The 25,717-nt window shown below is 39.6% G+C and overlaps 1 protein-coding gene and 1 pseudogene across 1 annotated transcript; both read right to left on the reverse strand.

Moving 5' to 3' along the window:
* Positions 1 to 1,547: 1,547 nt before the first annotated feature.
* Positions 1,548 to 8,023, reverse strand: LOC148734119 (uncharacterized; annotated as a pseudogene).
* A 6,862-nt stretch (positions 8,024 to 14,885) lies between these two features.
* On the reverse strand, positions 14,886 to 24,333 carry LOC111343914 (uncharacterized). The gene is made up of 5 exons (XM_088753699.1): positions 23,954 to 24,333; positions 19,970 to 20,286; positions 18,972 to 19,130; positions 16,860 to 16,954; positions 14,886 to 16,714 (listed from the first exon to the last, which is right to left on the reverse strand). Exons 2-5 carry the CDS (start codon positions 20,274 to 20,276, stop codon positions 16,049 to 16,051), a joined length of 1,227 nt encoding a protein of 408 aa, XP_088609825.1. The 5' UTR covers positions 20,277 to 20,286; positions 23,954 to 24,333; the 3' UTR covers positions 14,886 to 16,048.
* Between the last annotated feature and the right edge of the window lie 1,384 nt (positions 24,334 to 25,717).

Consider the following 25,717-nt stretch of genomic DNA (forward strand, 5'->3'; position numbering starts at 1 on the left):
ACTCAAGTATTATATTCTTAGTATATTCTTATTATGGTGATAATTTAATATTTGTATTGCGCAAATTAACATGTGGATATGATCAAATGCGCATCACAACACTTTTCGGGGGACTTTGGCCGGACTGCATCAGCATTTTACAAACAATCGAAGGAAACTTATTTGAAGATGCCCCCTCCCCCCAATTCCCAGTAAACAGGCCAGACCACATCACAGTAATCTCGTGAGTGTGTTCTTTAACGTCCCCTGCCTAACCAAATTAACTAATTACTAGATCCAGGAGACGGGACCTACCGTTTATTCGTCCTTATCCGAGAAGACTAGAATGTCTATCCATTTCTTGATATTATATAGAAAGGTAGCGCATTCTCCTCAATTATTTTAAGACCTTGAGTGTTGGTCCGGCCGGGGCTCGAACCATCGACCTCGACCTCCCGCACAGCAGTCCAGCGGTCTAACCAATTGAGCTAACCGGGAGTCTCATTTTATTTGTTTAAGAACTATAAGTTGTCTGTTTTATGACTTACATTGATCCATATCAAGTCCATCTCCTCTCAAAACCTAACCACATCCTAGAACAATACATACATTTCCAAAACCATAAGGTAGCCGGATATTCATCACGCAAAACAAAATGTTTCATGAATCACGCTAATTCAGCCCTTATTCACGAGTCGCGTTTAAATTAAACAATCCGTTTGCGTGGACATGAAAAGATCTTATTACCTTCAACCACGATTCTCGAATACAAAAAAAAAAATTGAAAAATTAAACGAGACTTACCTGTAAGTTGAAGTTTGATTGGAATTCTATCGAATCATCAAACTGCACTAAGGGATCACATGAGATTGCTAGACGCATGCGCATAACCAGTATTTACAGCCGAATGTGACAGTCTGATCACCATGAAGTAGATTGTATAAGAACTGTAATGTCAATAGCACTACAAATAAATGGGTGGGTAAAATCAAATGTAAGTATGATTTGTTGCCCAAGGGTGGGCATGTGATCCCTTGGTGCAGTTTGATGACTCGATAGAATTCCAATCAGACTTCAACTTACAGGTAAGTCTCGTTTAATTTTTCAATTCTATCTCGTCAGCACTGCCCCAGGGATCCCATGAGATTTCAAAGCCAAGACAGTCACATGAGGAACAAACACTGAATGATGAATCACTGTAATCAGTTTATTAACTGAAACGTAGTAAGTCAAACAGATTTACATGACAAATATCAACTGAGGGTATAAGTATCCTCCCCACAATAAAAAACATGAGGAAAGGAGCAATGAGTGATGTAGGTATTACAATCTATGTATCAATTGGAACCTAAAACACCATATGCAGGTGTATGTAACATTAAAGTAATGTCAAGAAACATAAATGTTAAATAAAGATTCTGTCTAGAAAATGTTTCGTTAAGGCTAGTAGTACAAAAAACCATTTGCCAACAAGTCCAATTTCAGGAATAAACAGTCTTGAGAATAGCGGAAGCAAATGTGGAGGATTTCACAGGTTTGTCATAAAACTTATCAAAACATTTCGATGATGACCACCCAGCAGTCTACAGGATTTCTTGGATTGGAACAGAGGCTGTTTTAGCCTTTGAAGTAGCTGCTGCTCGTGTACTGTGTGGCTTAAATATTGTTGTGTCTACCCCGGCAGAGATCATGACAGTGCGAAGCCACCTAGAAAGAGTCTCTCTGGACACCCGTTTATATGGCTTAGTAAAACTGACAAAAAGTTTAGTTTCCATACCCCTGAGAGGCTTTGTTCTCTTAAGATAATCTTTTAAGCAAGTACAAACACAAAGGGATAGATTGGCTGGGTATGCTCTCAAAACAACTGTAGGTGCTTTGTAGCCTGGCCTGCTCTGTTTGATATGGGCAGTAAGCAGGAACTCGTAACCATCAGGAAGTTCTTTCATACAGCCTGGTCCAATATCAGGGATGTGAAGACTCTGTCCTCTTTGTGCAGACACCAGAGCTATCAACATAATCAGCCTGTGGGTCAACATTTTGAGGTCAAGGCCATCCACAGGGCTTTTGGAAGCCAGATAATTTGACACTGGTTGAACGTCCCAAGTCGAGTGGTACCGTGGAACGGGTGGTGAGCCTTTGTATATGCCTTTCATAAATCTAGAAACAAGTGGGTGGCAACCAATAGTATTCTGGTCTTCAGAAAGGGCAATTGTTGATATGGCACTACGAGCAGTGTTAATGGTAGTGTAGCTCAAGCCCTTCTCATGGAGGCTGACCAAGAAATCCAATACTGAGGTTAAAGGTGGGTTACAGGGATCAGCCTGTCGTTCACAACAAAAGTCAATCCATTGCTTGATGTACAGTTTATATTGATTCTGCGTCCCATCTGACTATGACTGCAAGATGATTGTTGCAGCCTTCTCTGATATGTTGCGCTGCTGGAGGCTTTTCCCGAGACCTTGCAAGCTATCAACTTTAGCTGCTTGCGAAGGGGGTGTAGAGCATTGTTGTGAGGTTGTGTCAAGAGATAGTCCAGCTGAGACAGCAACACTGGGTTGTCTATTAAAAGGTGAAGGAGCGTTGTAAACCAAGGTTGTGTCTGCCAGAAAGGGACTAAGATTACACCAGTAACTTGATCCTGTTCTACTTTTTGCAGACAAAATGCTATCAGGCTGAAAGGTGGAAAAGCATAAAAATAATGTTCTTTCCATTGCATGAATAATGCATTTACACATTTTGCATTAGGGTCTCGTTTCCAAGACACATACGTAGGTATTATAAAATTACATCGGGAAGCAAAAACATTTATTGCAAAAGGGCCCCACATTTCATTAATGTGATCAAACACATCTGGATGTAGAGACCATTCAGTAGAGGTGTGGAATACTCTAGATTCCGAGTCAGCTACTACATTGATGGAGCCTGGTATGTGGTTGGCACTGAGCCAAAGTTCCCTTTCAATACACCACAGCCAAATTTTACGGGCCATGTTGTTGCAATTTGCAGATTAGATACCCCCATTGCATTGATAGAAGCTACTGTAGTAGTGTTATCAGATTGAATCCTAATATGCTTCTGTCTCACGTGATGACACAGAGACTTGAGACCTAACCAAACTGCTTTGAGCTCCAGGTAGTTAATATGAAACCCTTGCTCCTCCAAACTCCAAGGGCCACGAGTTTTCTGTTCCTCATACACTGCCACCCCAGCCCTTAGTTGAGGCATCTGTTGTCAGGGTCATGTCAGGGTTAGGCTGAACAATCTTCTTAAAAGAAGAGTCCACATTATTTGTCCACCAAGACAAATCTACTTTGGCATCCTGAGACAAATGTAATGGCCCACCATAATTACCCTTGCTAGCCTGCAGTGCAAGGACCTTACTCTTTTCTAGATTTCTGTAATACAATTCTCCAAATTGCACTGCAGGTAGACTTGAGACTATCAAGTCAATGACGTGGGCAGTTTCTCTGATGGTCACCTCAGTTTTGAGTAGTTTATTTCTATTTATTTCTATTTAATCTTTATTTAAACACGATCAATTCATAAGCCTATAAAAATACATATCACATACACTAAGATATTTAAAATTAAAACTACATACTATAACACTAAAGCTGTTTTCCGTGAATGCCGTGCGTTAGACTTAAAGAATGTCATTGATCTTACGTTTAAATAACCCCAGAGACTCTGTGTTCCTTATATCGCGTGGTAGACTGTTCCATAATGTGGCGCCATTGTAGCTAAAGCTTTTTCTGTAATAATTAGTGCGTGGTAGTGGAACATTAAGCTTATTTTCAAAGTCACTGAGGTCATAAGCAGAGTCACGCCGAGTAAACTTTGAATATAGATACCTTGGAGCTAGCCCGTGCAGACATCTAAACATCATGGTGGCTTTATGGATTTCCTGCTGGCGTGCAAGATTTTTCCACCCTAAAAACTCGAGTAGCTCAGTTGCATCAGCATCATAGTTAGAGAATGTCAACACACGGGCTGCTCTATTCTGCAATTTCTGCAGTTTGTCTCGTAGCGTTTTCCCACAGCTACCCCAAACAATGTCACGGTAATCAAAGTGAGGTTTTACTAAAGCTTGGTAGATGAGTAAATTCTGACAGGCTATACGTACGCGACGTGCAGTTTTGGCAGGGGGAAGTCTAGTTGTCATAAGAATACTGCTAAGTAAAAACCCAAGAGATTCTATTTCTTGTGTGGGAATAAAAACTGATTTCACAGGATGAATTACGAATCCCAGGGTTTGGAATGTGTCAATCGTGTCCTGGACATTCCTCTTACAAGCAGCATAGTCATATCCTAATAAGAAAGAGTCATCTATGTGCCCCATGCAAAGATGGCCCATTGATCTGATATGAGAGTAAACAGGTTTTAAAATTTTTGTGAACAGCCTGAGGGCACAAGCGAGGCCATTGGGTAGGCATGTGTATTCATAATAACTCCCTTGCAACTCAAATTTTTAATATTTCCTGTCCTCTTTAGCAACAGGGACAGAATAGTATGCGTCCTTAAGGTCAACTGAAGCCATAAAGCACCCCGAACGCATGAGTTTAAGAGCTGTTTGAATAGTGTCCATTTTGGTATGGTGGTACGAGACAAATTCATTAAGAGGTTTGAGATTTAAAATCATTCTGTAGCTGCCATCTTTTTTATGCCGCACAAATACAGTTGGGAGGAAGTCCCCCTCTACATATTCAGTTTGTTCCAAAACTCCTTTACGGAGAAGTGTAGATATTTCTTCACTTATTATGTCCCTTTTACCAGGTGAGAAGTGGATTTGTTTTGGTGGGTGAGGTTGGACGGGGGTATTAGCTTCAAACTCAATATGGTAGTGCTTTATGGCATCAAGTATGACTTGGTCATTTGTCAACGGGCGTCTTGAATATTAGATGCCGCGGGGTAAGTAAGGAGAAACAATCAGCGTTGTTTGTTGCTTTTGCAGTCAGCTGCGTCGGATACTATTTTGATGCTTTTGAACCGCTTTTGCCATTGGTGAGCGAGAGAATTTTGATCGTCATGGGATCAAGCGGCAGAATTAAAGCGGTATTTAACAACCACGGGCTCAATAAATCCTCGTCGCCAGTGTAATAACGTGTAATAATAGTTTTCTTCCCATCGGTTTTTATCTTTAATGGCTGCCTATCCTTTTACACAACATCACAACACGACAGCACATGCTAGCTCTACGAATTTTACTCTCTGAGTTCGAAGAGTATGCTTTGCATACCATAGCACTTTGTCAGCTATTGACTATTACTGTTAACTACTCGGTTTTGTAAAAACAAAGTTCTTTATTCGCGCCCACACTAATCCAAGTAATAAAATGTAGGGCTAAAATTCACGAGTTTTATACCTTCTAGCATTCTGCATATATTACGGTCACACTACAATGTACACTAATTAGCAACGATTGTACTTATTAACTGTTCAACTTATTACTGTTCCATTCTGATTTCTTCCCAAGCCAGTTCTTAAGGTCATAAGTCTCTCATTGATTCCCACTGGTTGTTCAGTCAGTTTGGTAAGCAGGTCATTTCTTATGGCAAAACCTACTCCATGTATTCCCGGCTGATCTTGTGCCTTACCCTTCCAGAAAAAAGTGTAGTTGCCTTATTCTTCCCTAAGTTAGCCTTTTTCTGCTCTCCTGGTCTCACTGAGGGCAACAATATCAAAGTCAAACCTCTTTAGTTCTCGAGCCACGAATGCTTTTCTTCTTTCTGGCCTGTTCGTGTTTGTGTCCATGAATGTGCCTATGTTCCAAGTTCCAAATTTTAATGTCTTAAATTTTTCTTTTCTTTTCCTACTGCTGTAAGTGGTGCTCCCCTGGGTGCGGCCTCCCAGGCAGATTAAATAAAGTAGGCAATGTTTTGGGCACCTTTTCTAACCCCCTCCCCTGATGGGGTGAGCAGAGTGGATCCTGAAAAGGACTGCTCAGTGAGAACACCGCTGCCGGACCAGTTTCCCCACTTCAGTTCCTAAACTTGAACGACATTATAGTTGAGTGTTCCCGCTGCACGTGCCAGTTCATGACTAGGGGCTCCCAGCCTCACGAGCCTGCCCCCTTCGCCAATCCTTGATCGCCGGCAGACTTGCTATAAATAATGTTGAATGAGTTAATGTGATGAAATGAACGCCTGCGCGTGAGTTTGTTTAATGTGTACTCCACGTTGCGCTCCATGAAGCACACGGTAGGGAGTTTAAGCAAATCATGACTATGGCTGGCGCTGCTACGGCTACCGGAAGTAAAATTGTCCAGAAACGAGTCATTGCGCATGTCAGTGGTTCTCATCCAGCAGTAGCGGGAAATCCTTCTACGCGAGTGGGAAGGTTTCGGAGTAGTCTGTGGTACGTGAACTCATCTCGCTTCTTTGCTCGCTTTATACATTCTCCTGAGCAATTTTAACTTTTGGAATACACTTAACATCTTTAAAAATAGCTTATCGTGAATATTTATCAAGCTTGCTGTTCCTTACCGAGTGAATCTGCCTTTATTTTTGCAGCCACGTATATCGAAGGATTGAAGCATGGAGAACGCAGCGAACCGCAGGAGAAATGCGTAAGTAGAAAGTCTAACTTTTCCTTTTCAAACCTCAAAGACTACTTGAAATTCAAATAGCTGAAGCCAAGGAATGACGAGGGTTATGAAGGACCGTGTAGAAACTTTGCTTTGGTGTTTATAAGCTCCAAACTGGCAATTTTACAACACGTAAACTTAAATATTTTAATTCACTCTGTGCACAGGATCGCTTACAATTTTTTTTCCAAACGTTGGAATCTATTAACAGCTGGTCAGACAAGAACGCATTTAATTACCATCTACTCTGAATTTTAATTTTCTTTTGCACTGATTAATTTTGGATGTCGCATGTAGCACTAGTGGAGATTTGGAATGAAAATTAAATAGGCTCACCTGTTTATTGGGGGGGAGTCTCCCTGTTTTTAGAAACGACATTTACAACTCAGTATCATTTTTTCTCAAGTCAAATTTATGGTGTTACATTTTGATTTCTCTACTGGGATGTATTTAACTGTAGTGTATTTACATGTACCTTTTCTGACCTTTTGCATGCAGAATTATTTAATGTAAAGGGTTTACAAAAATGAAATCTTCAGGGATCTTTCTCAATGAAACTTTTTGTAAGTCGGTGGTGGTTAGAAACAAAGAGCAGCCAAAAATACATCCTTATGCAATAATATCATGTCTTGTTCCTTCTAGGAAAAATTGAAAAAACATCATGTTTAATATCTGCAGTTAACTATGTCAATACTTAGTGAATAATTAGATTCCCATATTTCACAGACTAGCCTCACCCCCTACCATGCATCCTATCCCCCTGCAATATTCAGTCAGCAAGAAAGCTCAAGTGAAAACAATACTTATCTTTAGACTTACACTTTTGACCAGTCTTAGGGGCAGGTCCCACCCTCCTTAGACCCACCCCGCCTCCTTTCATGAGCACCTGGATCTGCCACTGACTACCACCTTTTACATGTAAGGGAAACTTCAAGAACAGAAGTACTTACCAACAGGGCCATACAGGTGTCCAATAATCCCATTTGGCAGAACTAGAGACTGAAACTTTAGAGCATGAACTCTTTTATGACCGTTGTAGACAATTCTCTTGTTATTATCAGGCCTCGCAATAGGCCTACCTGTTCCGTCAACAAAACCAAAGCAGTTCTGTAATGGTGACACTCTTTGGGAGATAACTCAGGCATAGGTTTGCAAAGCTGGTTGGTTCAACAATGAAGGATTCCAATTGATAATTCGTTGACTATGAGCTGTGTAGATGTAATCGAGCAATTCGTTGGTTACCATGCTCAAAACAGGGACAGGACGAGCGAACCGTGGTACCATATCACTGTACCGGCAAGGGTAAGCATAGCGCTTTAGCAGCATACAAAGGGCTTCTGTGCCCTCGGCTTTGCTCCGCTGATTACAGGTAATCCAGTCTGGGATTTGAAGCGCTTCTGCGAGTGCAGGTATATCTCTCTTCTTCACTCCAAATTCAGCAAGGCATTCATCATCTTCCATCTCGTCCAGATCGAAAAGTGGATGTACATTGTACGGTAGGTCTAAGCTTGGAGACTTGTACTGTTCGTACAAAACCAGGGGTTCTTCATCGTTAAGAATCCCTTGCTCATACCAAAGTAAGATAAAATCCCTCGTCTCTTTGAACGAAGTCGTTTAGAGATTTTAGATGAGCAAAAATTATCGCGAAGACGCTTATTGGTTTTAAACTTCTCAGCCGTACTAGGTTTGTAGTTCGCGTTGCTTAAAGTTGAATTTTGGCGGGCTACGGCGACGTACTCTCCCCAAGCCTCGTCAACCACGATAGCCGTAGCAGCGCCAGCCGTAGTGATTTGCTTAAACTCCCTAGTACTTGACAGATTCAGAAGTAGACTCCGTGGCAAGAAAGAACCAACTAGAAAACTAGTTTGATATTTAGGTCCGATTTACAGAAGCGCTTCGTGAGTTGTCGGAGTTTAAGATTCGCTATTTTAGATTATAGTTCACTACTAAATTTTCTCCGGTTCTTATTGGTTTAAATCGATCACGTGACGCGATAGTGTTCATCCGTGGAGAGACACTAACAGCCTATAGTGCCCGCCTGCGGAAAATACCCGGATCGATAGTGCCCGTCCGCGGAAAATACCTGGATTGATGGCACTCATCCGTGAAAAGTTTTGAATAGTTTGACAGCCGCGAAGTTAGGCAGTTCGGAAAACAGTGACTTTTCAATTCTGACAGGTATAACGTATTATTTAGCCAATCTACGGTTGCGAATTATTGAAATTTGTGTCAAGCTGTATGCGCGGGAGAAAATTTAGCGGTGAACAATAAAAACAATAGTGTTTATGTCTCGGAACTATCGGTCTGATAGTTGCCCCTTGGAAATTTGATGTTCTTAAAACTAGCATATTTGTTTTAAGACCATCAAATTTCCGCGGGGCAACTATCAGGCGATAGTTCCTCGACAGAAACACTCTATTGTTTAAATAATAGCCGACAAAAGGGAGTTTAAAGTAACGTGTATTATTGTCATCAATGTTCCGGCTATTTTGAGAGGAGGACCCGTCAAGATGCCGCTTGAAAGTTCTTTCAATAATATGCGAAGGAAAAGAATTGTGTTTTAAAGTGTCGGAAAGTTGATCGTTTTGAAGACTGGAGGTGTTGTTGATTTTGTAGATACGGTCAATAAGAGTTTGAATAAGGCCAATTTTGTAGCATGATGGAATAAAACTGAAGAAATTTGTTAGGAGACCAGTGTAGGTTTTTTTATGAAAAACTGAAAGAACACAATCATTCGAAGAGTTGTCGATAAATATATTAAGAAATTAGAGTCTACCATCATGCTCTTTTATCATTCTATTGATAATGATACATATACTAAGATTTTTCCCAAGGGTTCACAACCAGCAAAATTGTATGGCCTTCCCAAATTACATAAGAAACGTGAAAATCACAATCAACCACCTCTTAGACCTATTGTATCTTCTATTGGAGCTTATAATTATAGTTTAGCCAAGTATTTAAGTTCTCTTCTCGCCCCACTTTTACCTAACAAGTATTCGGTCACAGATTCATTCTCTTTTGTTGAAGAGCTCAGCAGTTTCGATCTTAACAACAAGTATCTCATTTCCTTTGATGTTGAAAGTCTTTTACCAATATTCCGTTAAATGAAACCATCGATATTGCTGTTGATCTTATTTTCAAGCATGAACCTAAATTTTCGATAAAAAAATCCGACCTTAAGAAACTGTTTTCATTCGCTACAGCTGAGACTCATTTTCTTTTTAATGGAGAATTTTATGATCAAGTTGATGGGGTAGCGATGGGTTCTCCTTTAGCACCCATCCTAGCTAATCTTTTTCTTGGTTTCCACGAGGAAACATGGCTAAATAATTTTAACCATTTGACTCGCCTTCTACTTTATAGGCGTTATGTTGACGACACTTCTTGTGTCTTCCACAATGAACAGGATGCGATGTCATTTTTTGATTACATTAATTCACGGCACCCCAACATAAAATTCACTTTCGAAAAAGAGCATGATGGTAAACTATCCTTTCTCGATATAATTATCGACGACTCTTCGAATGATTGTGTTTTTTCAGTTTTTCATAAAAAACCTACACTGGTCTCCTAACAAATTTCTTCAGTTTTATTCCATCATGCTACAAAATTGGCCTTATCCAAACTCTTATTGACCGTATCTACAAAATCAACAACACCTCTTCCGGTCTTCAAAACGATCTTAAGAAACGTTCCGACACTTTAAAACGTAATTCTTTTCCTTCGCATATTATTGAAGGAACTTTCAAGCGGTATCTTGACGGGTCCTCCTCTCAAAATAGCCGGAACATTGACGACAATAATACACGTTAAAGTGCCCCTGAGACGAAAATTGACCATTTTATTTTGGCCTAAATTGTTCACACAGTATTGAATTGGGTCAAGTTAAGACCCTTTTTGCCATTAAAAACTCAAAACAAACCTTCGATGACCAAATTTTACCGCTTCAAAGTCGTCCAAAAATCGTCCGCCATTGCTGAAAACATGTTCCAGCCGAGCTCGCAAAAACGTCATCATGACGTCAAAGGCTCAAGAAACTTATGCTTTGCTTTGTCACAACTCTCTTTGTTCGTTGCACAGAGAATCACACATATTACTTTTTTGAGAACTGTTTCGTTGTCAGTCAGGAAATGGCGACTTTTTCAGACGATGAATTGTCCCAGAAACCATCTGAAGCTTCTGTGGATAGTTTTGCGGTGACAAACGATGAATTTTTGCCATGCGAAAAAAGATAAACACAGAACGGCACGGACTCTCTATGTGGCTTTTGTGGTCGTATCGCTTTATCGCCTTCGAACTGTATTTTTGCTTGTCGTAAGGGATTTTCCCTTTTTGTAAGAAATGATCGGGTGATTAGTAAAAATATTTTTCGGCAATGGCTAATCGTGTATCCGAAGGCGGAAATTGGGAGTTTGTGAGAGTCATTTCTAAGCCATCAATGTGTTTTCCCCGATGCGTTTGGTCAATGATCTCATTAACCCTTTCCTACGTGTTTTTTACTATCGGTGCTTTGAGAGGTTTGAAGTGAACTCTGTTGTTGGGTTGCACTTTGGCCTCTTTTGTTTTTTTGTTTTTTTTTGTCTTATTTATGATGACTATTGTTGTTTTGCCTCGGTGAGGTTTAAAGCAGAGTTTGTTTCAACTCTTTTAGAGCCGTGACCTCATTGCGTTACAAAGTATTTTTTGGCTTAGATGCAGTCCGCAAGTAGCGTTATGACAATTTCCCAAGTAGATCTGAAGGGCGATAGAAGACTCAGCCGGTGGCATTTAGTTCGATATGAAACAGAAGTGGTTCTTTGTTTTGTCCGCGAAAGGTGTAACGGAGGCGCATTCGTCTTGCGAATAAATCTAGCAAAAGCTGGCCCGATTTTAAATTCGTTTGTTACGGGCGTTGGGATGAATTTGAGACCCTTTGATAGCACGCTGACTTGGCTGTCAGATGGTTGATAGTTTGACAGGTTTTTGAAGAAATTTTCATTTTCTCGGTTTTTTTGGCTGCAAGCCTACATTTTAAAGTGTTTTTACACTCTGTGTCTTAAGCTGTTTGTTCTGCTTTCGCTGATATTAAAGCCAGTTTTTTTTAGAATCAGAGCACACAATTATATTTTTCATCTCTTTTGTATAAAAGTGAGCTTTTTGAGGTCAGAAATCTCAATCCCCAATTCGGCTATTTTATCATTCTTATTTACAATGTTCACCAAGTACTTTCCTTTGTGTTAGGTATTCTGCCAGAGAGTTGGTATAGGTGGATATTGATGAGCTCATACGTGAAGGTGACAATATCCATGGAGGTTCGTAGACTTCGCTTTCCGGCGACGAGATCGCACTGAGGACGGTTTTTCTTCTCCCTTCTCTTCTTGAACGGTAGGCACTGAACCCGACAGAATTCTTCGCCTAGATCCTTCAAAGTACACAGATCTCTCGAAACAATCTTCCGAGAAGTGTTCGGAGTAGATCGCAAATATTTCTTGAAGTTTACTCGGCGAGGTCGCACAAATCGCATCCGTTTTTCCCGCTCTGATCTACTTGCAAGGCTCCGATGGAGAGAAATACCTGCAGCATGGCCTGCATGATTACTTCAGCTTTGAATTACGCATCGATGCCCAGTAATTTTTGTTTAGTTTTTGTAAGAATACAGTAAAGCACTCTGTTATGTTTGCTTGACATTTTGCCATGTAAGATTTTCGCGTTGAGCCTTTGACGTCACTTCCTCTGAGTCTTGCGATCAACTTCCGGAACATGATCAAATAATGGCGGAAGCGAAATCGTGAATTTAACGGCCCGAAAAAAGATATTTTTGGTGCTCGGTCTAAAGTGAAATTTGGCAGAGTAGGTGAAGGAGACACACTGAACATGAAAATGGAAAAAAATGATGTACGAAAATTTTGATCTCAGGGGCACTTTAATTTAAACTGCCTTTTGTCGGCTATTATTCTAAAATAGCGAACCTTAAACTCCGACAACTCACTAAGCGCTTCTGTAAATCGGACCTAAATATCAAACTAGTTTTCATTTCTTTCAAAATTAAAAACATGTTGTTATGGAGAGCGCCCATATTTTTCTAGAGTGCGTTGCGTTACGTAATTATTAAAAATAGAACGAAGAAGTTTCTGGAACATTTAGTCATGATGACTAAGCGAGAACTTTAAGGAGAACCTTCTAGAACCGTGACTCAGCATATTTTTGTTATGATGTAATCATAGTGTAATATTTCTAAAAATAGCAATATTACAGATCTCTAGAACATTTTAGAACTTTTCTGAAATATATATAAGGAGTCACGCTAGCTTAAAGAGGAAGGCCTTTTAGTGAGCTATAACTGCTGTTGCGAAGAGCCCAGAGGAGCGAGAGCCGGACAGAGTTGTTTACTGGAATTGAAAGCCGTGTGGAAGGCTACGTGAGAGAAAGAATTACGGACGTCGACATTTTGTTAAAGATTTTCAAGAGAACTGTGAGTTGTGCGGTAGTACACTGAGATTTAAGTGATATTATTTGTAAAGGGCTCTAAGTTATAAGGATACTGATTGTATTAGTATTTATATCGCTCCGTAGCTAAGTGAAAAAGATAGTTATTGTACTGGTTGTCGATATCGCTTCGTAGTTATTACGTCAGTCAATAAAGTAGTTGAGTTGTACGAGTTATATCTTTCTGGCGGTTTGGAAAATACCGTAACAATGTTCAGTGTTAAAGATCGTACTCCTGATGCTCTAAAATCCATGGTAGCTTTTTGATTTTCTTGTGCGGGATGTAACTCCCGTTATATTGGCGAAACTAGTCGCCACTTCTCTACTAGGATAAAAGAGCACACGGAAAGCGATAAAAACTCGCATATTGTTAAGCATTTTAACACATCTCCTTCTTGTAAGAACAAATACTCCCTTTCTTGCTTTAGCATTCTGGATTTTGCCAACAACTCAATTGATTTAAAACTCAAAGAAGCTTTTTTATAAGATCAAACCTGAACCTAACAAACAATGGCGCTGCGCGTTTGTGACGTCACGAAATTTTGACCCCCTAGAGCGATTAAGACAAACAAACAGACTTCTCGAGTAAATGAATATGGGCGATGATGCGCCCATCTCTAGTTCAAACGCCTCTAAAGCTCGTATTTTAAATCAAAACGACGTTGTTCCTGGCTCAAAGCTCGAGCAAGGCCAAGAGAACTATACAAACACACAATTGAAGCGTTGGTTAAAGTGTAGAGGCTTGAAATTGAGCGGAAAATGAGCAGACCTCATCGCACGTGTTCGTGACTGCGTCAAGTCGGGAAAACATTATGTAGTTCATTCAAGTATAGATGATGGGAAATAGCTTCAGGCGACGATACTAAAGGAAAGTAAAGTCGATCGCGTGAAACTTAAGGATCTAACAGTTCAATGTAAAAAGGGGGTTGACAGGCCTACACGACTCCCCAGCGCGTGTTTTGAATAGCCTATTGAAAGTTTGGCCCTCACGAGTATGTCTTTGAGCCTCTGGGTAGCCTCTCTTTTGCAAATGCGCTTTCAAATTTGCAACTTTCTCTTCGAATATTGTTTGAGAGGAGTTTGTTCTGAGAAGTCTAAGGGCCTCTCCTTTTATTAAGCCTTTCTTAACTCCTTGTGGGTGACAGGAACTATAGTGTGTATACTGAAATGTCTCAATTTGTTTAAAATGAATACGCACATCAAGGATTGCGTCCTTTTCGAACGTTCGCCTTTATAATTATAGATGTAAGTGTCCAGGAATGTTGTTTCCTTATCGGAAATTTCAGCCGTAAATTTGATTGTTGGATGACGATTGTTTGCTTTTTCAATGAAACGTTCTATTGTTGCTTTGTTTGTACTCCATAGCGAGAAGATCATCGTCTATGTAACGTTTCCAAACAAGCGGTTTGAAAAGGCTTTTGTCAAGGATTTCAGTGTACAGCACAAATATAAGTATTGTAGTTAACACTATCAACTGAGAAATTCTTTCTAGAACACGCATTTACCCGGCGTTGACAAAGTTCCAAGTCATGCATGCTTCGGCTTTGGGAACGGTATGAAGGCTTTCCGACCGTTTTTAAGCATTTCTTTAGGCAGATTAAGCGAATCTGGCAATCTTTCTGGATATCTTGAGTCACTCTTACATGTACCCAAACAAAAATGCCTAGCTGCAACCATTTTAGAAAGTTAGAGCATTTTTTGAGCGAAAATAGTCTTGCTTCTGACACGTTTCGCATACAAGTCTTTGTAAAGACTCCGAGTGTTTGTCCTAAACCAGCGGGGGATCCAAAGATGACATATCTATTTTTAGACCTGGCGCGCAGCGCTATTACAGCATTATAACACTTTTCTAGCATTTTAGTTCACAACTTTAATTTCATGTTTGTTGTCACGCTGTAATTAGTACTCGCTTTTGTATTACATCATACTGTAAATATTTTATTCATCTACTCAAGTTCAGTTACTCATTGATTGAAAATGGCATAAGCATGCCGAAACGTGTCTCTAAAAAAGGTTGTATATTCCTTACAATATTTATCCTACTTGCTACTGTACATCCCGTACAGGCCTGATTTTTTCAGGCCTGATTTTCGCTATTCCATAAATAGCACTCTCTACTGCGAGGATCGTGCATCATAAGTATCTAAAACCGCAGTTCAAAATATATGAACTTCATATATTCATCGTATCTGATTTATCATCACGGGTTTATTACGAATCAACTTAACGGCCTACTCCCAGTTGGCTTGTTAGCTCAATTGGTAGAGCGCTGTACTAGTATCGCAGAGGTCAGTGGTTCGAATCCCATACAGGCCTGATTTTTTTTTTTTTTTTTTTTTTTTCAGGTCTGATTTTCACTATTGCATAAATAGCTCTCTCTACTGCGAAGATCGTGCATTATACGTATCTAAAACCGCAGTTCAAAATATATGAACTTCATATATTCATCGTATTTTACAAACTGTCGGTGGATACTATACATCAAGGAACCTCAGACCTTTTCTTCATTTCAAAGCGTTTTATATATTTATCACATCGTTTATTTATTCATCTTGTAATTTAACAATTTCTACCAATCTAATAAAACACGAAGTACGCGATATAGTTTCAGAAACTCTTAATGAAATGACTGATTAAACAATTTAACATATCTTGCATATTTTATCTCTGACATCAATAAACAATCGTCAACTAGTACTTCCCTTTTCCTTGAAGGATCGATGAGTTGTAAGTCTGACTTAAAGTAATTCTACTGAATTCGATTTTCTCGAAAAGTTCTAAAGGCAGTTAGTTTGTTGATTGAACAGATCACAGAATGTTTAAAGATTAAAGCATTGCGACCAAGGTGATGGTGAAGTTATTTTCACTTTGTTACGAGAAGAGAAAGATGCGCTATTACTGACCATTTAAACTGCTCTTCTAACTTGGATTACGATGTGACATTAAATGAATAAGTTCATCCTCCACAAAGTTATTCAGTTCTGAACTTAGTTTCAAAAATTAAAGGCCTGATTATTTTTAGCGGATCCATAAGTTCAACGAGTAGGACTGTGATGGAGCGTTTCCTGTGTTAGCCTTATAACCAAAGTCATATTCAGATTCATATTTACCGCTTCCATGGAGAACAAAAGAAGCAGCGTCTTTTTCTGTGATTCCAATCCCATGATCAGCACGTCCACAGCTAATTCCTCCTCCACCAATCATTATCACTGATCCATCACCAGTACCCCAGGCACACCAGAAGCCGATCCTGTTGGCGCTTTGGATGTTTCCACTGCACTCAGCCTGTTGAAACCCGTCTGTTGACTTGTACTGTCCGCCATATTGAATCATACAATTTCCCAGACACTGATCACTGGCCCAGACTTTACCATTTCTAAAGTCTCCGTAACTTGTGATTTTAGATCGGAATGTTTGACCACCCAAACAGTTACCTGTGGTCTGCAACAGAGGAGTGTGGCTGGGGTCATCACTGCGCGTGATCTTTATTTCTCTACCGCTGACCAACCAAAATGCTGGTGAGATCATATCGTCGTTCATGGATGGGTTATTTGTTGTTCCAGTAGCAGTTGGCTGGTCATACCACCATCTCCCATCGTCACGCATCCAATTCTTGCCATCGCTGTTTGAAAATCGAGCGATAAGAGTCCAGCCTTGGTTGTTGTCAGCCATGTGGCAGTAAACCTATTAAAGAAAGAACATCGAAGTTTAATTTGTTTGCACCGCCAAGCATAGGTGGGTTTAAAAGGCTTGGTTATTTTAACTTTTACCTGCAATACTGGTACATATTCAAATCGTGCTTTACCCTTTCTTTACTTTCATTGCTTACCTGTAATTCCACATTCTCAATTTTTAGCAAGTACACGCCATCCAGTAACTGCTTCCTATTCATTATTTGAGCCACTTTACCACATGAGTCGGCGACTGTAGAATAAATCCAACCACAACATTAAAGTTCGCCTCAGTGGAGTATATTCTCATTTAATTCCAGTATTACGGCTTTGAAGCCACTTTTTTTGCCTTCTAGTTACGAGAGTTTTCAAACCTAACTTTTTTCTTCTTGATGCATTTTCCAGTTTTTTTAAGAGCACCGCTAGTACTGAAATAACCCCTTTTCTAATCTCTCTACTTCGATTGATTTCTATTTCTAAACATTTTCACTTTACAGCTTTTTGGATGAAAGCATTCGCATCTCAGGGTATAGACACATAGATAAAAAATTGCCCATCTTTTCCGTGTTTTTAATAACAATACATGGACAGCTTAATCTTATTCTACGACTTTCTGGATGGGCATATCGTTACAATCTGATAGACTGTAACGACTTCTGCGACGGTCTCGCCTTCCCTATGTTTCTTGGCGAAATTTGAGCCGACAGAGTGCGGCCGTTTTTTAATCAGTTCATGCATCTGATAACGCGCAGACGGATTCCCAGGAACCAACATGGTTCTTCAGCTGTCCTGCTGAAAAAATACGGACCATTTGATGCAAATAATCCCCATCCATAAATGATTTAGGATGTTTCCTCCCCTGGTTGTCGTTTAATCTTTGTTGTTGGATTGGCTGGGTTTTTTCGGGGCACTCTTGTGTCCCTGGCTGTACCCTAAAAAAGGGCGTGTCTGAGATGTTTTCTGGCCAGTAGATGTCCAGTGGTATGGTTTGAAATTTGAGCGTCGAAATTTCTGCCTCCCAGCCTTTAGATAGTTATGGCTGGATGTGCGGGTGTCAGAGGTCCTCTGCATCTGCTGGCCCGCCTTCTTTGCGTCTGCCTTATCCTTTAGATGTTTTGACAATTCATCCCCAAATAGCTTTGTAGAGGGCTTGATGTCCTCTTTGCAAAACCTTGTGAAAGGGGGGTTGAGGTCGGGCTTGATTAGCTCTCGTCGTTTCATATTAAGTTTCTAATTGCATTTGGCATTAGCCACAAGGGCAATGCTGTCCATGACCTGGTCCAGGACCTGACGGACGTCAGTGGGTTTGCCAGTTTGAAGGTCTTTTACCAACTGGTCCCCCAAAATCGACAGGGATGATAAACCCTGAACAAGCAATTCTTGCACCTTCTGAAAAGCAAGGTCAACTGTTCTGCTCCTCCTGGAAAGCAGATCCCAAACCTCCTCGTTAATTGTTGTAGTACACAGGAACTTACAGTTTTCTGGTGGAGGGTATTTATCAACTCTTTCCTTCACCGTTTCTGGTGAAAGACCTCCAGAGGCCATATTATCAATTAGACTGGCAACGTTCTCTGTTATGGCAGGAGATTTATCGTTGATCTGTACAAATGCCTGAGTCAGGCTTTCGAGGACATCATTCTGCTTTTCTGAGTCAGAGCCAGCAGATTCTTTCAGCACGCAAGAGTCGCTAGGGTCGAGCACATTATTTAACGTGGCAGTACTATTTAGTTGTGTATTGCTCATGTTTGAGTCTTCCTTTTCTGCCTCCTCGTCTGATTCAGGACGAAGGAGGATGTCGTCTTTAAGACTGGTGAGCGTCGCTGTCTGCTTTTCTGAAGCTTTGGTCAATTGTGCCAAAGTATCGTTAAGTCCTCTGAGGATCGCCGCCGTGGTGTTCTGTGAAAGTTGGTCTACAGCATCGTTCGAGCACTGAATATCGGGTTCGAAACCTGTTGTAGTCATTCTAGGTGTTTTCTACCCAGTGATCTTATTGCAGACCCGATATTAAGAAACTTGAAGGTAAAAATAGAAGATTTTCTTCGCATAAGTAGTCACCGTACTAAACTGATTTGCGCGCGAAAAGCACTGGTTATGCGCATGTGTCTAGCTATCTCATGGGATCCCTGGGGCAGACGAGATAGAATTAAATCACGATACGCAAGAAAAAAAATTCCGCAATCACCCTTCACGTAAAAAGTATAGAGGACCCTCTTTAAAGTTGTTTATCTATTATGCGTTTTACAATGTAATCATTAAAACAAATACTTCACCATCTTTATCAATAGAGTTTATGTCGCAGTATCTCTTCTGTGCCTTCCCATTCCCTGATAGATCCAACCAATACTTGCCGTCTCTGGAATTTGCGTCTTCACTTCTTAATATTTCTATACAAGACTCGGCTGGTAACTCCTGAATACTACCTAAAGGAACTGAGATAAAATGGACATGGCTTTCAAGTTGCCATAAATTTTAAATAGAAAGGGCTGAAAAAGTGTACATGCAAGATCGAAACAAAACCACTGTCTAGAATATTTTCCTGTGAAATTCGCTTGATCTTTGCAGTTCCGTGCCACATGATATGGCGTCCATAATTAGCTTCTAACGAGTTAAGGTTACAAGAGACAAAATCCGGATCATTGATATCCGGATAATCGAGGTTCGACTGTACTAACCTCCACGGGTAAAATATGACCTAATGTTGTTCTTGTTGTTGTTGTTTTTGTTTTTTTATCCAATCACAAAAAAATAATTTTAGCTTATTCTTAAAAAATATGAAATTAAAAACTTTAAAAGGGCACAAATTATTGCAAAAAGGTATTTTCTAAAAAAGGTTAATAATTTATTCGGGTTTCTTCATCTCTGTCGGCGATAACTCCCTTGCAGCCGTTTCGCGGTAAAAAGCTTCACCGAAAGATCTCTAATATTTCAACGTAACTTTAATTGCACTCGCCTTTGAGTACTGTATTTTTCGAAAGGAGGTGGGTCAATTTATCATTTATGAATCATTGTGAAGAGAAAAAGTGTAACAATATGATTCTGTCTTGACCCAGTTTTGACCCGATGTTTCCCAGTTCTACTTGTTGTTTTTGTTTTTTTTTTTTTCTGAGTATCTTAGTCGTTCGACATTCGCAATCGATACAAGTTGAGTTCTCTCCTCTTGTGACGTCTTGCTTATAGCCACTAGCAAATTAGCCGTGACACTACTGAAGACAGAAGAAAGCGATAAATATCTCACAATCATTTCATGCTCTAAAAAGAAAATACACACCTCTACCGTTCAAACGTTTGGCGTAAAACCGAGCAGGATCAGCTTGGAAATTTTCAGGCCTTGCCTCCTTCGTACGATTGTTTAATTCACAAATCTTCTCCTCGATATTGTAATTATAGCTCTGGCAAATGAGTTCTTGTTCGCACTCAACATCACACATGTAAGGGCCCATTACATTTATCTTCTTGAAGAAGAGGCCCTTAAGAGCTGTTCCAAACGGAGCTATTCTGACCGTACATTGATCATCAGCAGTTCCCAAGTTCACCATGAGAGCGAGGTGAAGATAAAGAGCAATTCTCCACATCATCGTACTCCCCCTGTTGATATTGCATCGGCAGAATTTTCAGTTTAAAAATTCAAAACTTAGGAGCCCTTAGGGTAGGGTCTAATGTTTCTTGCGGGCAAGCCTTCATCATTAGTGCTTCTGTATGAGCGTTTTACGCTCGCGGGAAAGAGAGAGGTCTGCAAGACTGACAAATCTCTTTCCGACTTGTCTCAAATGTTCTCGTGGGCGGAGAACACGCGTCCTGCAGCGCTAATAAGGAGGTTTTGCACACAGGCTATATCTTTTAGGGTTAGGGTAGAGGTTTACATACTCGGCCCTTTGTTATTTATCGTCTTCATCAACAACTTACCCTTTTATCTTACTTCATCTACGATTGATTTGTACGCTGACGATACAACGATGACTTCCTTTGCGAATTACAGCTCAATTGTTAGACTAGAGCAGAACTTGAATTCCTCAGTTGTTGAAATTGCCGAATGGGCAGCTTCCAACAAACTTCCGATCAACGAAAGCAAGACCAAATCCATACTCATTACTGGTAAACGTCTCGCCTCAAAGATCAATTACGAGATGGCTTGATTGAAAAAGATACGATCTTGCCTACCCATGACACAAAGATTATTGGTAGAGCGCTGCACTAGTATCGCAGAGGTCAGCGGTTCGAATCCCGTACAGGCCTTAATTTTTTCAGGTCTGATTTCCACTATTGCTTAAATAGTGCTCTTACTGCGAGGATCGTGCACAAATACGTTTCTATAACCGCAGTTCAGATATATGAATTTCATATATTTGTTGTGTTTGATTATTGTACTATAACTCTATGATTGGATCGGTCCTGCTTTATGTCAGCTCAATCGATCTCGACTAGCTGTAGCAAGGAGTGTCTAGGTCGTGTTTTAAAGTTTCAGAAACGAGCAGCCAGGGTAATTTCTGATGCTGATAACCAAGCGTCTAATGTCAAGCTGTTCAATACACTTCAGTGCCTCCCATTGTATGAAGAATCTAAAATAGCTAAATGCTGCTTTGCGTACAAACTTATCAAGCGTGAAGTACCCCCTTATACTGAAGGCTCTTTAATACTTAATAGCCAGCAACATAATCGTCCTACAAGATATAGCAACACTAATTTTATTTGCCCAAGATTTAATCGTATGACCGAAGGCGGTAGATCATTCGCAGTCACTACCTGTAAACTTTGGAATAGCATAAGTCTAGAACTAGGGAATTCTGTATCATCAGAATCTTTTAAGAACAACTATAGAAAAAACCTTCTTAATTTACAACAGAAAATGCATCATTTTATAGTCTAACATATAATTCATCACATCTTATTTTTACTCGTAATTCGATCGTCTTCTTATTAGACAGATATTCCTAGTTTTTATTGATAGTTACGTCAGAATTCAACGTACATTGCTTGTTAGAATTTTTGAAATAGAGAGCCACAAGCTTATTGACTTGAACTATTCCGTGGCATCCTCTCTAAATAAAGTTTATCTAACTAGAAAGTAGGATACGGGGTGACCAGCCCTATTTTTTATAGCTTTTTGAGCCAATTGTCTTCTCTGCCCTGATACCACGTCACAAGTTGCGAAAAAAATTCCAATAACTGACATTGTTTCATCATTCCACTTTTAGGCCATTTCACCCATATTAGGACAAGGAAACTTGAAAAATATCCCATGCTATTACGCTGTAGAAAGGGAAAAAATTAAGAAGGAATGAAGAGCAATTCAAAAAAATAACCGTTCCAAACCTCGACCTTTTTTTAGCTTTCACATTTTACGCAATGATCTTTCAATCGCATCACATGTTGGTCATAAAGAGCACTTAAATGGTTTCGTCACTTTGCGCTGTTTTCGTATTTCTAGCTCTATCTATCTTCGCAACATCTTTTCAAAAATTAAGAGCGTTTTCGCAAGAAGTTGTTTCGGTGTAAAATATAAATTTGTGCGCTTTCAAACGTATGGAATAATTTTGCAAATTAGGAAGAATCGCAAAATCTCCTCATGCCCCAGAATCAAGGGAAGTTTGAATTTTACTGTTATCGCGTAGCACCTTCTTCTCAATTTCATTTCTTTACACATACGTACAATTTTGCTCAGTCGAGTCGGCTCAGTCGCACCGGGAGCTTATTCTCTGCGACAGTTGTGTTCCGACTTCTTCTTCTGAACTTACGGTGACTAAAGACTCGAGCTCGCGTAAATTTCAAACACCTCGAAATGGGTACGAATGAATCAAAGGTGTCAAGGGAGACTTGAGAAAATAATGAAATGTAAGTAAATTGCGCGAGGAATCGAGGATTGATAGTTAATTTCCACTAATATTCAGTTGATTCACTCCGTGAGAACCCTTACCGTGGTTAGAATATAGTGAGACGAATATTTCTGATAATTTGCCATAACTTGGTAAAGATTCATCGCATTTTCCTTCTCCAAGGATAAAAAATAAAAGAAAATATTCGAATTCCATACACACACACACACGCACACACACACACACACACACACACACACATACACACATACACATACACACACAGGAAAATAAGGTGCGTCCCTTGCAGCTTTGGTGCGCACAATTCAGGCGTGTCTGGATTCGTACCTTTAATTTCCATCAACAGAAACGACTTGAAAATCAAAAATTGATAATTCAAAAAATTAATTTTACCGTAACTGAGGCAACAAGAAGTAGAATCAGCTCTGCTCAACCAGAGCAATATTTGAGAAGCATCTGCAGTAAGTATCTAACGAAGCTCATCTTAGTTTAAAGTTTTAATCAGCTATAGTTTTAGAAATATAGAATCGCCTCAGCCAGGTCTGTCATGTTGAAAGACTCAATATTAAAAAATTGAGAAAAATCTGCCCCCTCCACAGATTCTCTCATACTTCTATATACAAAACAATTTATTTTGCATGACTTCAGCCACTGCGTTTCTGAATTCTGAAAGATCAGACACACCGACCACTCGCTAATTCCATGGCATTCAAATTATCGTGAACAACTGGGAACAGATGTGAGTACATGCGAAGCCTCATGTCACATCCCTGACGAAATTACCATCTAAATAAAAATTTTGTTCATTGTATCTTAATATGTCTTTCATCATACTCAAAAACACCCAAAGCTTACCAAGTATATATTCTGCAGCAAATTCTTAACTATTTTTGCCCAGCTTTGTCTATTCTACTGTTATTTTTAGTTCTGAATTTGGTTATAAATGATGCAAAAATTGGTAATCGGTCCCTTATTTCTAAATTTTTATTTCCAAGTGTACTTATAATCCCAAAGGAAGCTTGCGGTCAAAAATCGACTTCCCCCTCGGGATTTTATATGGTTCGAGGCGAAACCATCGGTTGTGTCCTTCTGTCAGCTTTGACGCAATAGTTAAAGGTCTAAGAAGTCATAAAATTTGTTGCAAGCTCCTGTTACACTTAAAATGCTTTCTTGATGGATGAAGACTAATTTCCTTGTAGGTTATGTTGTTATGTTATATTACCTTTAATTAGCTATAGTTTTAGAAATATAGAATTGTCCGCTCAGCCAGATCTTTCAAATTGAAAGACTCAAGATAAAAAAAATTTAGGAAAATCTGCCCTCTCGACAGAGTCTCGTATAATTCTATATATAAATGGTTTTAGTTATGAAGGATTACAATATGCAGTGAGGCAGAAAATATTTAAGTGTCTCTTCCTTACCTAATAAAACGTCATTCTTTTTGGAAGGGTTGAAGATGTTCAACGCCCGAAGAACGGATTGTGTTAGATTAACAAATTGATTCCACTCTCTTTCCTTTTGTCGCACAGTCACAGATCATAGATGACGTCAAGATCTGTGGTAAGAACAAAAGAGCACCATACGAAGCGCATGCGAGAATGACAGTGCTGTCACTGCAGCATCAGTTTTAGCCTTTTGTTTGTAACCAAATTGTGAAAACATCAAATAGTTTATATTTGTTTTTCGCACAGGTTAACAAGGGAAAAGAAGCAAAATTACGAGTACTCCTCAGAACGTTCAACAGCCTGAAGATTTAATTTAGTCACATTTTTCCTCGAGCGTTAATTACTCTTATATTTTCCCAAGTTTTTAGCTACCCAATCTGAGCATATAGCATAAACAATCGCGAAAGGTGGGCGGATCAGAGAAAACAATCTATTTTTCATGGCTTCAGCCGCTGCGTTTCTGAATTCAGAAAGATCAGACACACCGACCATTGGCTAATTCCATGGCATTCAAATTATTGTGAACAACTGGGAACATATGTGAGTATATGCGAAGCCTCATGTCACGTCCCCGACGAAATTACCATCTAAATAAAAATTTTGTTTATTGTCACTTTATTTGTCTTCTATCATACTCAAAAACACTCGAAGCTTACCAAAAATATTTTTCTGCAGCAAATTCTTAATCATTTTTGCCCAGTTTCGTTTGTTCTATTGTTATTTTTAGTTCTGAATTAGGTTATAAATGATGCAACAATTGGTAATCGGTGCCTTATTTCTGAATTTTTATTTTCGAGGGCACATGTAATTCCAAAAGGAACGTTGCGGTCATAGAATTTGTTGCAAGCTGCTGTTATACTTGAAATGGCTTTCTTGACAAATATGGAATAATTTTCTTCTAATTGGTTATATCAGCTAAGTTGAAATTGTGAATTGGCCACCATAACGACTCGTTACGGTGGCCAATTTACAATTTCACCTTAGTTGATATAACCAATTATCTTGTTACCCCAACCGACGCAGCACCACAGTTTCTTTAGAAACTTTCAGCCTTCATAATTTTCTTCTAGGCTAGGAATTGACGGTTAGATGTTACTTTTCTCCGCGTCTGAAAGCGATTTGAAGCAGAGATAAGATCATCCATCTGGTCCAATTTTCCAAATTCAAATGGACGGAATAGCTACAGAAAGGGACTCTTACACTCTTTGATAAGGCCTTTGTTAGGTCAGTCCAGAAATGTTATATAAGGTCAGGGAATCGGCTGCATCTAAGAATGGAACTGTTTACAAGAGGACAATAATTTGATCAATTCGAAGAAAGGTTTTCTGAAGAGTCTGAGGCTTCGACTTAAATGATGTCTTTTGATAATTCAGTTGAGTGGCAGCGTATAATTTAGTTAATATTTTGAAACCAAACATGTGGGATGTCTTTTTAGTCGTTTGGGAGTCAGGCAACGTTCGTAAAGCCGACGTTGATCCATGTAGTACATTGGTGAACAATATGGCGAAAACTTTCCTTAAAAAGACATGTACAGGAAAAATGTCGGCAACTGAATCTCTCCCACGCTTTAATGGCTGGCCGAGATAGATTAAGGGTTTGACAAGTTAAAAATTACTTTACTCGACGAGCCCTACGTTTTAAGTGACGGTGAGTGAAGTTTGTGGAGATGCTTGTACTGTTTTTATCAAAGCTTGACTCTGAGCCGTAACTTACACTTCCCGACGAGGATATTTCCCACCT

This window comes from Stylophora pistillata, chromosome 3 (genome assembly GCF_964205215.1).
Source record: "Stylophora pistillata chromosome 3, jaStyPist1.2, whole genome shotgun sequence".
In the NCBI taxonomy this organism is placed as follows: domain Eukaryota; kingdom Metazoa; phylum Cnidaria; class Anthozoa; order Scleractinia; family Pocilloporidae; genus Stylophora; species Stylophora pistillata.

What these genes read in the sequence shown, in the direction of transcription:
- LOC111343914 (XM_088753699.1), bottom strand. Translation starts at nt 20,276, where the DNA reads ATGATGTGGAGAATTGCTCTTTATCTTCACCTCGCTCTCATGGTGAAC. An exon ending in CAAACGTTTGAACGGTAGAG is followed by an intron (nt 19,131 to 19,969) that starts GTGTGTATTTTC and finishes ATTTTATCTCAG; the next exon opens with TTCCTTTAGGTAGTATTCAG. An exon ending in AAACTCTATTGATAAAGATG is followed by an intron (nt 16,955 to 18,971) that starts GTGAAGTATTTG and finishes TTTATTCTACAG; the next exon opens with TCGCCGACTCATGTGGTAAA.